The 18,034-nt window shown below is 37.9% G+C and overlaps 1 protein-coding gene across 13 annotated transcripts in view; it reads left to right on the top strand.

Annotated features, from left to right (window-relative positions):
* Positions 1-18,034, top strand: part of LRCH3 (leucine rich repeats and calponin homology domain containing 3) — a 70,956-nt gene that overhangs the window by 15,147 nt on the left and 37,775 nt on the right. For all 13 annotated transcript variants that reach the window (XM_072867291.1, XM_072867298.1, XM_072867295.1 and 10 more), the window contains exons 2-6: positions 13,410-13,554; positions 15,112-15,238; positions 16,067-16,172; positions 16,357-16,493; positions 17,462-17,571. In XM_072867291.1, the coding sequence (XP_072723392.1) occupies positions 13,410-13,554; positions 15,112-15,238; positions 16,067-16,172; positions 16,357-16,493; positions 17,462-17,571 (625 nt within the window). The remainder of the gene's footprint in view (positions 1-13,409; positions 13,555-15,111; positions 15,239-16,066; positions 16,173-16,356; positions 16,494-17,461; positions 17,572-18,034) is intronic.

Genomic DNA, 18,034 nt, shown 5'->3' on the forward strand with positions numbered 1-18,034 from the left:
TTGTCCTATTGAAAATTGCAACGCTGCTTGTGTAAAGTGTAACAGACTTTTTTTGTTAGGGATGATGTCAGCATGAAAGATGGCCTCAAGGAGTCATTAAAAGAACATAGGACTTTTGACTGTGGGACTTTATTGACTTTTCTCCTCAATAAAATACCGTTCTGCTGAAGACAGATTAGTGTCTGCAATGGTATGAGACATACTTGGTGACCTTACTGTGTAGTCTGATGAAGCTGTATCTAAGTGCCGTAAATACGGAGGCACTCTATTAAGAGCTTCAGAGAAATGCAGTAATAACAGGCATAAAATTTTATAGAAATGCTTGCCTTTCTCTGAAAGTAATTGGCCTTTTTATGTGAAATTACTCACTTTGCTTTTTAGGACCTTTGAATTTTCAGTTCTGGTTTGGGCTGGTTTGTTACTAACTCTGCACCGAAGACATTTTGAAGTGTATTCACAGCTAAAATGTTTTTCTTTATGGTCTGTCCATCTATTGCTAACTTTAATATATCATTCTACTTAAACTGTCTGTGGGAAAAAAGGGAGTAAGTTAATATATTTTGAACTGATTGGTGACATATATAGGGGGAATATGCAAAACTAACATGATACTAGGTAAATTGCAGCTGTTATATTGTCTGACATTTATATGTGAAAATACTTGTAGATGGAGAATTTTATGTACAATATTAAGATGAATTGAAGTCATTACTAGCTTTTAGTAAAATAAATAGATGAATGGTGGAAATATGGAATCTTTGCTGGTTGCATTTTACATTTCCAGCCCTCCTGACTGACCTATTCCTGCCTTATTCCATGCCAGGTCTCCTTTCCCAAGTTACAGTTTAGTTGCAGAGCCGTTGGAATTGCTGAATATATGAGATATTTCACTGATACAGATGAAAGCCAGAGCAGAGCATTAAGGAATTGACAGTAACATACAATGTTCCTCACTGATAGTCTCTTCAGGTAGAACTCTCCATATCCACGAACAGATTGTTGAGGGTGGTTTAACAACATAGTAGGTGTACTTGGAGTGCCTAAGCTGGTTGTGGGAATGCCAGCTTGGACAGTATAAATTTATTCAAAAGGCACTGTGCTGCCTTATAGGGGTTTCCTAGCCTCGCTCAGTGCTACCTAGGAAGTCTCGATACTCCTCTGTCAGCAGTGTCATTACTTAACATTGTACACTGTCTGCATTATGTTTTATATTACCCTGTGGTATTGCTTTATCCACGTTATCTGACCTTCCCTTCCCCCTCCTTTTCTGAATAACTGAAAGCTGATATGGATTTTAAACTATAGACTATGGTATCTAGCACAGTATCTTAGAGCCTAATCATGAAATGGAGGAACTAATATTTATCATATTTTTGTTTTCCTGTCTTTTTTTGTGAGGAGAAGTTGTAAGTGCAGTACAGTTTCTTGGCAAGAGCCTTTTCTATTTTACATAGCTTCTTCTGTGTGTGGTACCTTTGTACATACTGCATGCTACAGGTTTTCCATGTAAAAATGGAAAGGTGAGAGAAACAGAATTGAAGGAGATGATAATGTGCGTGAAGACCTTGAAGGCCTCTGAGTGCTTACTGGTCAGTCTCCGGACCATGAGAAGAATGTGTTTCTTTAAACTTGTAGAAGTAAGGAAATAAAAAGTTGCTACGTAGAACACACAGCCTTCTCTCTTAAGGAGCAAATGTCTGCCCATTACAACAGTAGCTGAGCCCTCTGTTCTGGAGGTGGCACCTTGCATTGTGTCCTGTACAGAAGTATATTTTTGAATACAACTTACCATGATGTCAGGACAAGTTTTATAATGACCATAGCAAGCTTTTTAATTAAAAACAAGATGATAAAATATGTATTATTAAGTGACTTGACTTTTAGATTCAGCATTCCAACTCGAGCCTGCAAAAGAATGTCTTCAACTGAAGTTTAATGAAGTTTGAGTATGGTTTCAGGAGACACTGCTACAGCAGGTTGAAGAAGTTGCAGCCCTTTGCCACATTCATTCCTATGTCTGTGCAGCAGTTCGTCTCTCCTCTGCACTGTAAACCAGGTCACTAAGAACAAGTTGCTGTAAGTTATGAAGTGACAACCAGGTTAGTTCTGCCCCTGTGAAAGTGAGAAGTTTTATACTCAAGTCTTGAGTTGCCAGTTGTCTTGAAGTATTCATGGGAGAGTGAAGAGATGTAAAAGAAAATGAGAAACTGTTTCCTGATTGGGGGAGAGAGTCCACAGAAGGGGAGGTATGTCTTTCCTAAATAATATGGGGCAAGACCAGCTCAGGCCTATGGGAAGCACAAATAGTGGGAAGCACTGATACTTTTGGTGGGAATATGTCCATTTACCTGGTATTCATTCCTCATGATCCTGAGTGTGAGAAATGAGAAAAGCAGATGTCTTAAATAAAAATAAAAACAGATGAGGAAGAAATGCAGGAGAGGTAAATTTCATGTTGTATATGCTGGGATTGAGGGCCTGAATCAAAGCAGCAAATCTGAACCGTGTAATGATTCTAAGTGTTGCAGCAAAACATTTACAAAATGCCAAAGGAAGTCACTGCCCTTATGTATCCGCTAGAGATACAGTTCATGTAAGTCTTCCCCAAGTTAGCTTCAGGCAAAATTTGCAAGAGTAGTTTAAACAACTTAAAAAATCATGTGAGCTAACTTGACTGTTTTTCTGCCTGATGTGAATTGGGAAATGCCCACACAAGTGTTGCAGAATCAGTAGCTTATAGAAAAGGGCTGGTAAGGAGTATCCAATAGAAGTGATAATTTTACACCCTCTGGGATCCAACTATACTGGTGTATCTCCAAGGCTTTCAGATATCATTTTAAACTGTCTTGGTTAAACTAGTAGAAAAGGCTAGACATACAGGTTTCATGCTATGATTTGACTTTTTACTTTTTTCTTTTTTCTTTTTTCTTTTTTTTAAATTCTTTTTTAGTTTAAAGTCAACAAGGAGCAGGATTGGGTCAAACCAAAATAGGCTCCTTTAAACCAGGTTTATCAATGAAGGAGTGTATGCTTCCTTACTAGCTTTGTAGGTATAGTCCAAAGGCTGCTTTCCCTGGAGATACATACTGTATGTATGTTTTGCACAAAAAAGAGAGGGACCTGCAATGCAGCTGGCCAGTGAGGAACTGAACTTCCCCAATTTAACCGCACTTAGTGAGCTGGAGACTCTGGGTCATTTCCTCAGTGTTAGATCTCTTGCAACACTGCTTCTCCAACTTTCACTTATTTTAGTTTGTTTGGCTTTACGTTTTAGGGTTGGTTGAAGGAGAAGCATGATTATGCTGTTGGCTGGATGCCCAAGTTTAGTGAGGAAAGGGAATGAAACTGCTGGAAGAGGGAAGACAGGGGAGGGGGGTGGTATCTACCAGAAGTTGGAATTAGAGCATGTGTAAAAACTTCTTTAACCCCAAACCCCATAGGAACGGGTTAGAATTAATCCTTATTTTCAAACACGGATAAACAGTTCCACTTTGCATCATCTCTGCCATAGCAGTGCATTCAGTTGCAGTTTGTATTCTGTCTGTAGTCTGTCCTGTTGTTTACTGACCAGTCATAAGGCCCAGCTGGTAGGTCATCTGACTTCCATCATCTGCCTTCCTTTTAAAGCCACTGAATTCCACTCCCTGCTCATCTGAAAAGTGGTTGCATCTCATTCCTGAAGTGTTTGCTTTGCTCCGCCATGTGCCATCCTTTAAATATCATGCTGTATACACAGGTACATATCTGTAATGAGCAAAATTTGGAAATAAATCCCTGATCACAACCCTGTATTTGCTACTCTGAAAAGAACTCTGTGTTTTATTAGAAGTGTGTGTTAAGGAACCAAAAAAAGTGCAGTTTCATGGTTATTATTAACCAGCTAGTCCAAATCCCAGCTACTGCCAAAAGTCATGGTCCCTTTCTTCCCTACACATACAGCCACACATTCTTGTCCTCTCCCTTGTATTGATGTTAGAGATTACACAACTGTAGCATGAATCAGATCATGCCTCAGAAGGGCTGAAAACTATTTGTGGCTTTGTTTTTTTGCAGGATTTGTTCTCAGTAATGAGACCCAACTGGCTGTGTGGCTGCACCATCAGGAGTGCTGGCGCAAGGGAGGGGATGATAACACATGGCCAGTAAGGAATCGTTCCCTTCACTGGCTTGGAGTGGCTTGACTGTGAAGCCAGGGTCTACACTGAAAAATGAATAAATAATACTTGACATAACAGTTTGATTCATTTAGGCTACTGATTTTCCTGCTCTAGAGCCAGCTAGAGGAAAAACAACTGGAGTCGACGGAATATTAGTTCTCAGTTCCTTGCAGGGACTGGAGCTTGTCACTCTTGCCTGCTCTCCAGTAACCACACAAGAACAACTGTGTAATGATGATCTATAGTTTCCACTGGTTTGGTTTTTTTTTTAATTTTTAATAAACAAGCGATATCATTCCTTGCAAAAGGAAAATGAAATTATTTCTCAGAGGAAGTGGCATTGTATTCCAAGTTGTTACTCTGATTACAGTATTTATCCTCTTCTTGCAGTACTCATGTGGTCTGCTCCTGTGAGAAAATCACGCTTTCGTTGGGAATGTGCTTTCTTGTCAGAGGATGTACAGCAGCTGACATTAAGTACAGGACTGTAAAATACATGTTTGTGTTTAGTCAGTGTTTTTTATGGTGACACCTGTGAGGTTTTCATTCATGTGTAAAAGAGAAAGCTAAGCTCCAGCAAATATGCATTAAAATCATGTGGAGAGAAAAAAGGGAGGGAGAATGGGAGTTGGTGCTTAGAATCTTCTGTTTTCCTCTTTGATCCCAGGTGTGACTGAGTTTTCTTATTTAGTATAATTAAAGTTCTTACAGATCTTTGTACATAGATTTTTCTAGTCTTAACAGAGAGTGGTGAATGTTGCAGAGACTAAGCTCAGTAAGAGAATTGTACTTGATTCATTTCTTGTTTTTATGTGATGTGTTTTAATGGAAAAGAGTTGAAGGGGCAACTTGCTGCTAAAAAAAAGTAGTGTAGTTCAAGTAATTTGGAAGCCAGATTCTGCAAAACTCCCTTGTGTGACTGTTGATGCTCCTGAGTTAAAAAACAAAAAAAACTAGCCAGGTTTCAGTTGGTAATCTAGGTGTTGAAGGAAAAGGTAAATGCTTTGGCCATAGTTCTCACTCATGAAAATTGCTTCAAGCAAGGGATTTGTGAGAGTTCTTCAGAGAAGTGAGGGGTTTTCTTGTTTTTTAAAACCTTTGGCAAGAAGCTTTGTTATTTGTATTGAATGTTCCAAAATAAAAGTGTAGCCAGAGGAAATAGCATATGTGAAACTTTGATCCACACATCTGAAACTTGACAATGGTTTGGCAGTGATTTGAAACAGGTTTTATAAAGGACAGTGTTAAGCAGCTTTGGTTAAAAGCATGCTACAAACCTCGTCTTTAGCACACAAAGCAGGAAATCTAGAGGACTGATTTCAGTGTGAAGTGTAATCTTTCAATTTGTTTTGCATGTTATGCAGTATATTCTCAGATTGGTGAAGTGGGCTTTAGTGGTAAGCACCTCTGCATTCCAGGCATAGCACCGCCAAGTTGACATTGGAAGAAACCACTAACCTTTGCCTTGTTTTCTGTAACTGCAGAAATCGTAGCCTGCTCATGTTGCAAAAAACAGCAGGTTGGAGATTCTTGGTTACAAAATGTTAGTCCATGGAAATGGTTAAAACACAGTTTAATGCTGCTAGTACTGCTGCTAAGTAGGAGTGTGATTGTACATATCAAAAATGGATCTGCTGAGAATTGAAATGTGATAAGTGTATCAAGGACAGATTGCATGTCTGAATCTAATTTTCCTTCATGAAATACTGGAAATTGAAGCTAGAAATTGGGGGATGCATTTCATTACAGGGCTACAAAAATCATGTAGGTGAAAACAGTCTTCATTATGCCTGATACTCAGGTATTCCAGCTTGGGCAGTGGTGCTATCACGTCAGCAGCGTGCATTACCTAGGCAAAATAAAGAAGGAACACAGCCTCATTTTGGTTCAGTAAATGCCACCTTCTTTCACCTTAACTTAATAGGATTACAGGAAGTGTATCTTAGATACATGGGAAAATAGTTGGGAAAAGTTCAGGTTTGACAGGACTGGCAGGTGAGTCAGGAGACGACATTTCTGAGGTTTGTTTTAAATTAGGGTATGACAAAAGTGGTAGCGTTATATCACAGAAGGCAGGAAGAGGTAAAATCACCCCTCTTGTGTCAGGAAATCCTCCAGGTGTGCAATGAAGCTCTAGGGATGCCAATGTTTTCAGTGCTTAGAAAGGAAAACATTCCCAGGTACTGAGTGCAGAGACCAACAGCATCAGAATTACATCACAGAGGTATTCTTTTATGATGATTTCTAGTTTTCTTGTGCAAGAAAAGTCAGTACAATAATACCAGTAGCTCATCTGCTTAGGGCTATGCTTTCATTTTATTAGTTTTCTTTTAGTAGCTTTATGGGAATGTTTCCTAAAAATCAGCAGGATCACAAGCATTGCTCTTCTCAGATTTTAATTTCAAGTTCTGAAATGTTTAGGAGGTGAAACAAATCAATTCGTAAAACTGGGATCAATATCCATGAATTTATTTGGCTAATAGAATGAATGACAAACAAGAAGTGGAGTTAAGGTTTATATAACAATGTGCTTCAAATGCATTTGGAAATGTGAGTAATCGTTCTAATAGAGTTGATTCTAAATGTCATAATTGAGCAATCAAATGACGTCAAGTTCCTCAAAAGATCTGTTTAGTGACATCATCTGAAAGATGCCTGTAACCTAAAGCAGTTAATTTCCAGGGAGCAGCCTGACTCTTTCAGAATGGTAGTTGTAAATAAGTTGTTCAGGTGAGCGAGTTTCCATATCTGCGAGATTACATCAACTACTTCAAGGATATTCTTCAGTGTTTTATGAGAAGCAGGTGAATGCGGTTTTGTTGTTATCATTGCGAAACAGTGGAGTTTGCTTCTGGTGTTTAAGTTGTGTATGTGGAAAAAAAAAGTCTGTTTACACAGTTCCAGATTTTGAACGTATTTCTTCTTGAACAGCTGTACTTTGTCCTCTTACAGCAGTTCATTCTGCCTTTTTCCTTTTGTCACTATACTGGTTGTCAGCCCCCTGGCTTATCTAATTATTTATATGAAAATATATTTTTGTCTGTAAGCTGCAGCTAATATATCTTAGATTTGTCTGGTATAAAAGGAAAACAGTGAGTGTGCTTTTAAGTTACAATGCATGCTTCATAGTTTTAGGGAAACAGAACACTTTCTTGCCCTTCAGATGAAGTCATCCTAGTCAAGGGCAGCGTATAGCAGCCAGTGTCACCACAAAGATTCAGATTAATTCACAGATACCAGTATTGTTGCATCACTGCAGCGCGTTCATGGCTGATGTCACACAGCTGCAACTGGGTTGTTAAAGAAGGCATGATACATCATGGGTGGGAGCCCACAGTTTACAGCTGCTGACATGATGTCACAATCTCTCTTACATTAGTGTTTTGCCAGCGGGTGTTATGGGGGTTGCTGACTTTTGGTTTTGAACAGGCGGCCAAAAATCGAGGCTTGGCTGGTTTACATTTAAAAAAAAAAAAAAAAAATTTAAACGTGTGGGGAACACATGCAGATCTCTGGGGACAAAAGGCAGATTTTTATCAACAAAATTTTGTAGCACAGGCCAGGCCTAGAACTGGCCCTCATTGTCATAGTTAATTGGAATGAGAGCCAAAGCCATATTCCCGTCGCAACAGGATTAGTGTACTGATCACATTAGCATCTCGTGATGAATTGGAATTCACCACCGCCCAGCTAGTTTGAGTGCCAGCAACAGTTGAGCTGCAGCTCCCTCTCTTTCTAGTGTCTGCAGTGGGTTTAAGTACCCCGTACCTTAAACAGTGCATCTTTATGCATCAGTGGTTTTCCTTTGGAGACAAAATTTGTGTTACAGCTTAAGTTAAAGATGTGTGAACACAGCCCTGCTAATGTTCGATGTTAGAGGAACGTTCTTCTTTGAGCAGGAGGAGTTTACATTTAATGCCAAATGATGCAATTTTTTAAACATAGTGTATTCTCTAGTCGCATTTAACGTTGGATTTGCTGGCTTTCTGAACGGAATCCCAATTAAGATGGAAAGGTCAGTGATCTGACTCCGCTCTCAGATTTCATTTTGTATTTGTACTGGTGGCTTTTTTATCTTTCACAAAGAGCTTAGTTCCAAAGAACGCTTCCCCTTTGCCAAAATTCCACATGATCTTGCCGTCAAGGAAATGCATCCATTTTTAGCAGGCTAGAAGAACTGTTTTTAAAGCAGATTTCTGGTAACAGAAATTTTAACCCATGAAATGTGAATACAAACAAGTCAATCCTAGTTCAAATTATAATAGCCGTATTTCACTTATATGCTTATTCATAGTGAAATTCAATGTTTGTGCTTTTCGGGGGGAATTAGTCATTTGCTCTTTGCATTTTATGGTATGTCAAGCAGCAAAGGTGCACACATACATATTAAAGCAAATAATCTGCATCATGCTGATTACTCCTTGATTGATTTGACAGTTACCAATTGCTTCTTAATTCATTATACAATACCTGTGTAAAAAAAAAAAAAAATTATCTCACAGTAACATTCTGTCATTTTTCTGAGAAATGGAGAGAAATTTTTGCACAAATTTTAGTTTGCACAATAATTTGTACTATAACACCTTTCTATTTTCTGGTTGTTGTTGAACAGTTATTTTATGGATACAGTAGCAGAAAACTCACTAAAACAAGTCTTAATTGACAAGATATTTTCAATAAAATACCTTAGTTTTTGTTCCTTTACCTCACCCCCGCTCTTTTGAAAAAGCACCAGCTACTGCTGTACTGCAGGGTAGCATATGTGTAAATATATAACCAGTCACTAGAGTGCTTTTTTTTCTTTACTTCTCTCCTGGTTTTGTTAGAGCTGTTCCTTTCATTCAGATATTTTTAGGAGGAAGGTGGGGAAGAGGATGGAGCTCTTGAACTGTTTTGTACAATGACTGCTGTACTCTGCCCCGTTTCTGGTCCCATATAAGGTCTGCTTTCTGGAGTGGGAGAGGGTTCCAGAGAAATTGGCCAAAATCAGAAATGTCACCGAGTCTTAGGGATGCTGCATTCTGGACTTTGGGAAATTTAAATACTTGTTGGAGGTTTGCAGGGGGGAAAGACGAGGATTGCAAATAACCAAAAGCAGTTCTTCCTTTGCACGTTCAGAATTCACACTGTATTTTATCATATATTGCTTCTATCTAATTCTCGAGGTATTCTTATTTTACAGTATAGCTTAGTCTTTCTTTTTCTTAGCACTTGCCTTTTTTTATGGTCCTGGCAGACCCTCCTTCTTAGCTCCCCATTTGAGCGCATGAAGTCATGGATGCTGTATATAAGATAGCATTCTCATGGCCATCATGTGAGTAAAAATGCTGCAACCTTATTAACCAAACTTGTAATTGGTTAGACCAGTTTGAATGATTTAAGAGACTATACTGCAGCATCAAAATTCAGCTCTGATTTAATCTGCTTTCCACTGAATTTCTACTGCTAAACAGAAATGCCAAGTTTTAAAAATCACTGTAGGTTGAAGGAAGTGTGGAAAAACTTAGTTGTTGCTGCTAACCAGCTTTGGGGTGTCTCTTCTATGATGCTGTGAGCTCATTTGTTGTTTAAAATGTATTTTCATTTCTTCACACGTAATGTTATTTTGATGGGAGTTATTTTTTTAGAAATACTAAATCGTAGCTCGGAATATATGAAGTTCTTGACTAGTACTCCCATGCCTTATGGTCTGAACAATAGGTAAACACTAGGTTTTAATGTTCTTTGGTAAGATAAAATGAAACCAAAAGCAATTGAGAATTCTCATGTTTGTGGTTAAACCCTTTCTAAAACAGAGTTGAAATAAACTTTTTCTTTGTGACTCTTCTGCCAGAAAATATGGTTCATTACTTGGGAAGCCTATTTCTTTGTTAAAATGGGTAGTATTAAAACAGCCTTCGCCAGCACAGCTGTGTGCTGAAGGATGTTAGTATATTGTGAGATAGGTGGTGGAATTCAGTTCCATCTTCCAGAGTCCCTAAGAAAAACACACCTTATGAGTGAACCAATGTAATAATTCTTTAAAATAAATAGGTGCTTAAACATCTAGTCAATGTGGAAGCTAAGTATTTTTTCCAAATAACTCTTGCTTGTTTCTTGTCATCTCTGAAATAATTTGCATTCTTCTCCCTTTCTTATATAGTAACATACAACTGTACTGTGAAACCGTATGGCAAGTTTTATGTATCACAGATAATTTCAGTGATTACAAATACTATGATTGGTCAGGATACATAATTTTTATTTGTGTTGGGACAGTATGTTTGTTTGGAAATCGCTCTTTTCCTGATAACATTTTACAGCGATGTTGGCACGGGAGAGATCCCATTGGTAGTGTTGTAGTTTTGGACATCGCGTTGTTGCATAGTTTTAGCACTATTACTCTGCTTTAAATCTACTGCAGCTATACAACTTGGAGGAGGGAAGGGTTGGAGTTTGCTGTCATTTTCACTAAAACATTAATGAGAATTAAATTATGGAAGTAAAGCAGAAGAAATGCTAGGACAGGCTAGTGTATTATGGGAGGCGGCTTGTGCAAAATAAGTGTCCATTGCATAAATTCCCTTGAAAGTGTATGCTGTGTCCCTGAAGGATATACACAGATATTTTATTGCCTCCTTTACTGTCTACAGATTCTTAAGCAAGTTCTGATCAGTCCAATTTATTTGCTCTCTCCACTTAGGGTGGAGTTTGGTGAGTGCTTTAAATTGGCAAAAGTAATCCCTGCCACCAGAACAAAGGACTCTCCTGCCTGCACCATCATTTTTCCATGGTGCTGGCATAGGGTTTGTGGGGCTGTGTGGTGACATGATCAGAAAAACTGTTATATTTTATTCTGATCAGAGTTTGTGGGAAACTCTGACAGAAAAAAGGGGCTGGGATGAGCAACAGAGGTAAGAAAACTTTGGGTTCAGCAGTAGCCTGAAGCAGGGTCCATCACAACGGTCTTTCTTTGTATTTGACACATTTATCTGATGTTTTATCTGGATTAGCATATGGTAAGATTAGGATGTTTATGGAAGCTGTCTTTAGCAATCTGTAAGTGCAGGATTTTCCTTGCTCTTAGAAGAAAAAAAGGGGAGGGGAGGTTGTCCTCTTTCACAAAAAATAGAAAAGGGGGGGAAAAGATCTAGAACTGTTTTCTGTCATAAGGCAATTAAACGATTCTGGATATGCAGTGCAGGCTTAATGCTGATGACTTCTATTATTTTGTAGTTTTAGCTCCCACTATTAGAGCTGGTCAGAAATGTTCATTTAAAAATGTTGAGTTTTCAAAATCAAGCTTGAACAAGTTTAAGCTGAGGTCATGTTTGAGGCTGATACAAGCTGGAAAGAAGCACTTAGTGTGATTTTTTTTTTTTTTAGTTGTTATTATTTTTTTAAAAATTTTTTTAAAATACTTGTTGCTGAACAGACAAGGAGTTTTGTTATGTTCCCCCTTACCTTTTTGTATCGGTGGATTAGAAGTTTCCATGATTTTCATGTTTTGTTGTCTGTGTGCACCCTGCAACATCTGCTGAACTTTATATCTGTCATAGCCTCTGCTGTAGTTAGCTTCAATCATACCTGTAGATTGGATAGTGCAGTTCCTTCCCACTTGTACATTAAAGTACATCTGGAGGTTTTTCTCTACAAAGTTTTTCATAGTGCTTCTTTCTACTAAGATTTTTAATTACTGATTATTTATCAGTAGTAGTTCATGGCTTGTTCTAAGCATTGAGGTAGACCTAGAGTCAGTCCAGCTGCACTTGGAGTGACCTCTTTTCCTTTTGGGCAACCTAGAGTAGCATACATTAGAACAGTGGTAGGCAGGATATCTCTGATGAGAACTTTTTTTACTCTGGTAAGGCTTCCCTTTTTTAAAAGAAATAAAAAATGTCAAGAGACACAACACCTATCTGCATTGGCAGTCTTTAAAAAGTAATCTGTATTGGATGGTTCCTTCATGGAATAAAGATACAGAAATTGCTATGTCAGTTTATTGTATATGCTTTGGGGTGGGAGCTTTTATCCTCATGTGCTGATGAGGAGAAATTGAAATTCAAAACAAATAAAGAAAATAGCAATTAAATTTTGATATATTTTTTTTTAATCATTCACAACACCAATTCAGGTTAGATGGGTTTTTACAACAAATGTCTGCCCTCCCTTAAAAACGTGAAAGCGAAGCGTCAGTTTATTAAACAGGCAGTATCTCTGTAGGAACTCCCTGCTCATGCAAGGTGCTCTTGATGTGAGCATACCTCCTGTTATAATTAAGAGCTGGGAGTGTTAAGAAGCTGTCAGTGTGTGTGAGAACTGTCCTTTGGCATTTATAAGCAAGAGCTTTCCTTGACCTTTAAAGAAAAAAGAATCCTTTGCCAACTGCATTATTTATCACAATGCAGCTTTTACTCTTGAAGGAGAGTAATACTGATGGATATTTTATAGATATAAACTCGTAATTGGAACTGGCTAAGGAAAAACATTGGTTCTTCAAATACATACATTTGGTAGTAGTTTTGGTTAAACTTTTGTCTCTTGCCAGGCAAGGAATGTACAATCACAAAGAAACAGTAAACCTTACTGCTAGTAGCAAGCAGGGCATTTTTCAGCAGCTGGGAAGACCCTTTATTGAAAATCCTTCCATTGCCTGGTTGAGATTACAGGCTTGAACTGGTATCTCTCTGAAGGAGGGAATGCTTTGTCTAGAAGCCGTATAGAAGGCTTGTCTGAGGTGTGTGCCTCACGTTTCCCCTGTTAGAACTGTTACCTAGAAATATGTGTGTATCTAAAGTATGTATTTAAGACCAGAAACTTGAAGCTGATATTTCCATGTAGCAGAGAGTACCTTAGTAGGGGGCTGGGAGAAAAGCACTTTCTGATTCTTTTCATTAGAGCACTGCCCACCCAATACCAACTCCATAATCTAAAGATGGTCCTGGAACAGAGATTTGAAGCTGGGCTTTCAGCATCTTAAACTAGCATCCTCTAAGCGTAAGGCAATTCGGGATATGAAAGTGTGACTATGAAAGGAATGTTGCATCTGGCTCTCTTTTTCCTCATTGCAGCTGTAAGATTTTAAAAGATGTTGACTTATTTAATGTGTGAAGTAAGGGTCACTTCATAATCTTGAAAATTTTGCAAGCAGGACAGCGAAACTGATTCCTGTCCAACTGTTCCACTGTGTGAGGGTGAATATACAGACAATACTTGTCCTCGTGAAGTTTTAAGGTAGCTTTACTGAATGTTTATTTTTTTCCCTCCCTTCAGATTTGTCACGGAACAGACTGTCAGAGCTTCCAGCAGAAGCATGTCACTTTGTCTCCCTCGAGAGTCTTAATTTGTACCAGAACTGCATTCGATACATCCCAGAGGCTGTTTTGAACTTACAGTCTTTAACATTTCTAAATATCAGGTAACAATTGTCTTAGAAGTTTTGCTTCAGCATTTAGATCTTCTGATCTTCATCTTTAAATTTTGCTTTGGTCTAGGTTTATAAATTTTGATGCATCCATAAGTAATGCTAACATGGTGTGTAATCACATTGTTACATTGTATGTCATTGAGTCAAAGCAACCTGAACCAGTCTTACCCACTTGGGTGGACCAGGGAACATGAGGATTAAGCAGCAGTTTGTAGAAGTGGAGTATGAAGAAGAAAGCTAATTCCAACTTAAAGGACTCACAAAATAAATTCCAGTAGTTTTCATGTGAAATACAGGCATGCAGACTGAAAAGAGAGGGTAGAGCTTTTGGATAGTCTTTACAATTCAGCTCTCAGCAGCTGAATGAGGCTTATGCAATTTCCCTTTACCTTCACTGTATTGGTGGCTTTTAAAGATCTTTCTCAAGCATTAACGCTTCTCTGCCAGCATTAAAAGCTAATTGCTGCAACTTAGCTGGTTGGTGAAATTCAACTGTGTACAGCATCCTCCATTTGTAGAAGGTCTTTTAAGAGGTGTGGAAAGTTCCTCATCACAAATTGGCAGTGATATCAATCAAGAAAAACTTCAGGCTATTTCCTTCTGGTGTTATACTTTTGCCAATTTAGTATGCTTATGTTTATTTTCTTTTTTATGGGTGGTGAGAATTGTAGGAATAGGATATGAATCAGGTATGGGTTTCCTATTGCTGTGATCTCTAGTAGGTGCAGTCCAATTATTATCCTTTTAAAAGCTGCTGTTGGTTCACCTACTGCTCAGAATGTGGGGGTTTTTTTGCTTTAATAACAGGGAAATCTGGGTTTCAAGCATGGAAAATACAGCAGCATATTTTGGTAAATGTCAACATCTGATCAAAGCCTTAGTTAAGATCTTAATAACTTTCCTTCTAATCATCCAGTCACTGCTCCTTGCTATGTTTTATTTTTAAAGGGAATCTTTCTCTTTTACAATCCATTCTTATCCTTCCTGATTCTCATCTGAGGTTATGGTCCAGTCATATGACCTCATATTTGTTTTAACAGTAGTTTATTATGAAATGCCCAAGACTGGATTTTGGAATAGTGAAATCCATCATAGCAAGATTCTTGATCCACATGACTTACTCAATTAGAAATATACTTTAAATATTCAGTAAGTAATGACTTTCTCTGTGGCATTTTGTGTGTGCTGACCTGCAATACTACCTATCAGAAAGGCTTTTGCACTCTGTTCAAACATACTCATTTGTGACAGAGGGTGGCCAGTTATCAGAAGCACCTGAGAGGGCATGAAAATATCATATTCCCCAGCACTGAGTTTGAAAGCATCTGATCAGGCTTGGTACTTGATATTCAGAGTTTGTTCACACATAACTAGATAAAGTAAGTAATGAAGAAAGACTTCATGGAACTACTTTTACAGTAATTATATAAAAACTGAGTTGATAATCTAAATGGAGTGTGCTTTTTGTATGTGTCTTTCATTGCATTAAGATGTGAGGTGATTTCTCATTAGAGTTCTGATGATTTTGTTTTCTTTCTGTCCAAAAAGTCGAAACCAGCTTTCAACGTTGCCAGTACACCTCTGTAGTCTACCACTAAAGGTTTTGATAGCAAGTAATAATAAGTTGGTTTCAATACCTGAAGAAATTGGACAGCTCAGACAGCTGACAGAGCTTGTGAGTATACAGTTATTTTTTAACTAATACCGTTCAGTCTTTAATTTTTAATTGATCTGTTTAATAGGTTCGCAGATGCTTCAGAAGAAATAACAATTTTTTAAACTGATCAAAATAATGCAGTAATTAGGATGCTATCTGGGCATGTGCAAGACCAACATCCTGTTTCTCATTCTGCTGTGGACTTTGTAATTGTACAAAGTAAATGTAAATGATAGATTGTATGATTGTGATTGTAAGCCAGTTACTTATATGCAATAGCAAGTTACTTAAATCTGCTCTTAGCCTAAGGAAGATTTCTATCTGCCATAGTATCTCCAACTATGTTTTGACTTTGTATGGAGGTGTTAGAAAAGAGTTTGAAATACTCTTGAGATTTTACAAAATTGTTATGTGAGGGAAAGATGCCTTGCACTGGAGAGCAAATGATCCATGTCAATTTAATGAAGAGTATTCTCTATTTTTGAAAGGAAAGCTGGATGGAATTAGAGCTGTTGGTGCATTTGTTTCTGGCAAAAAGCTTTTATATAGCAAGTTGTGCTGTCCCAAATAATACGGAGTAACTTGAATGAAATAACTTGAAATAAACTTCTACATCTGAATGCTTAATCTTTTAAAGCTTTTATTTCCCCATGTATTTAAAGTGATAATAATGCTTCAGATCAGCAATGAGATTTAATGAATATAAGGATCTGAGGTGTTATGTAAATAGTTGTCTTTTTCTTTCAGTCCCTAAATAAAGCACTACGTATTTTAGTGAACAGAGGCTTACCAGTAAGTGGTGGTAATGTCAAAACCACTAACTCATTCTTTACTCTTGCTTGGTAGGATGTGAGCTGTAATGAAATACAGACAATACCTCCACAGATTGGCAATTTGGAATCTTTGCGGGACCTAAATGTCAGAAGAAATAATTTGGTGCATTTACCTGAAGGTGAGATAAAGGCTGTCAGTCACAACAGCAGAAACTTCAAGCACTACTTTACTTAAGAAAAGGCACTTTCAGTGCCTTTTTCTTCCCCTGAGAGCTAGAAGCAGCATGCTTACTTATTTTGTAAAGCACATATTTTTATACTCTTGATTTTTAAATCTGAATTGTGTTTATTTTCCATCTCCAGAGCTTGCTGAGTTGCCTTTGATTCGATTAGATTTCTCCTGCAATAAAATAACAACAATACCAGTTTGTTATAGGAACCTCAGACATCTGCAGACCATCATGTTAGAGAACAACCCTCTCCAGTCACCCCCTGCACAGGTAAACTGCAGCTAGGAATTCAGATGACTAGTTCAACTAAAAAGGGCAGAATGAAGTTAAAAGCTGAAGGATTATATTACAAATTTTATTTAAGAACAAGAGGACTTAAAATAAATGGTATTGTCTAAAAGTGTTAAAGATACAGCACAGCTTGAAAAATCCCTTTTTATTCTCTGACTTTACTGTATTAGTAGTCTCACCTATGGGATATTACTAAGAATTCCACTGTTAGCATTGTCCTAACGTTAGCTGAAGATTTCTGCTTTCAGTGTAGGAGAGAGGAAGCTCTGTTAGGTGGGACTGATTTTGTGCCACTCAAATGTCAGAATTTTGACTGAGGCCTCAGTGCTGCTGTGTGCTGGTTCACTTTGCAGTAGAGTGCTCAAATTGGCCTTTGAGCTAGAAACTGCAATATGATTAGTGACTAATCATTTGATTTTTAATGTGGGTATATAAGCCCTTGAGTATTACAGGTTCTACTGTGAACTGCTGCTTCTGAATCAAGAGTGGCACTTGCTAAGACCTGTAGTTTCAGTAGGGTTTTGCCTCCTGTTTGAAAGCAAGGACAGCTGTTATTGGCTTCATTCACTTTAAATTTGAGCTTGCTTTGGCGGTCTGCCACTGCCATTCAAAGCTGGGCATGGGTGGGATGCATCTGTTCTGATGCCAAGGGTATAAATTTTAGTACTTGTAAATGCTTATGTCTTGTTTGCATGATGAAATTTCAGCATCCAGCTGACAAAGTTGCATGCGGACCTGATGTACTTGTAGGACAGCTTCCATTTGTCTATCACAGGCATCCCCCTGATGCTCCACTATAGCTGTTTCTCTAAAATGCAGTGAGATTAGAAGAAAAGATGCATTGGTTGACATAAATGTGCTCATTTATTACTCTCAACTACAGGTTAAATGTCTGTAGAGTACTTTGAAAATGTATTGTCAAATTATACTTAACTTTTTTTTTTTAGATATGTATAAAAGGAAAAATTCACATATTTAAATACCTGAACATAGAAGCATGCAAGATAGCTCCAGACTTGCCTGATTATGATAGGAGACCCATGGGATTTGGATCTTGGTAAGTTTGGCACAATCGAAGTTCCTAGTTTTCATGATATTCAGGAAAATTTTGTCAATCACCTGAGTTTTTTAAAAAAAAGATAGATCCAAGGATTGTTCTGTGGTAAGTGCATTGATGGAGGTGGCTTTGAAGAATATAATTTGAGTTACCTTATGGTGCCTTCTAACAAGGTACAACTATATAAGAAGTGAGGGGCAGCTCAGAAGAATACCTGGGCAATATCATATGAAAGGCAGTGTTAGAGTTGATATACAGTAAGAAGAGAGTGTTGGTATCTTCACAGTACAGGGGGCGTTCTCTCACGTTGTTAACATGTATGTTCAGTTAATAAGATCTTAATATTTTCCACATACTTACTGAAGTATATCCCTGCTGTGATTTTTAACCTTTTGTACAGATTTTTATAACTGCTGTGCTCAAACCACAGGTGTAAATGCTGATCTCCACCCCATTAGTAAAC

The sequence above is a fragment of the Ciconia boyciana genome, chromosome 7, assembly GCF_034638445.1.
Source record: "Ciconia boyciana chromosome 7, ASM3463844v1, whole genome shotgun sequence".
In the NCBI taxonomy this organism is placed as follows: Eukaryota; Metazoa; Chordata; class Aves; order Ciconiiformes; family Ciconiidae; genus Ciconia; species Ciconia boyciana.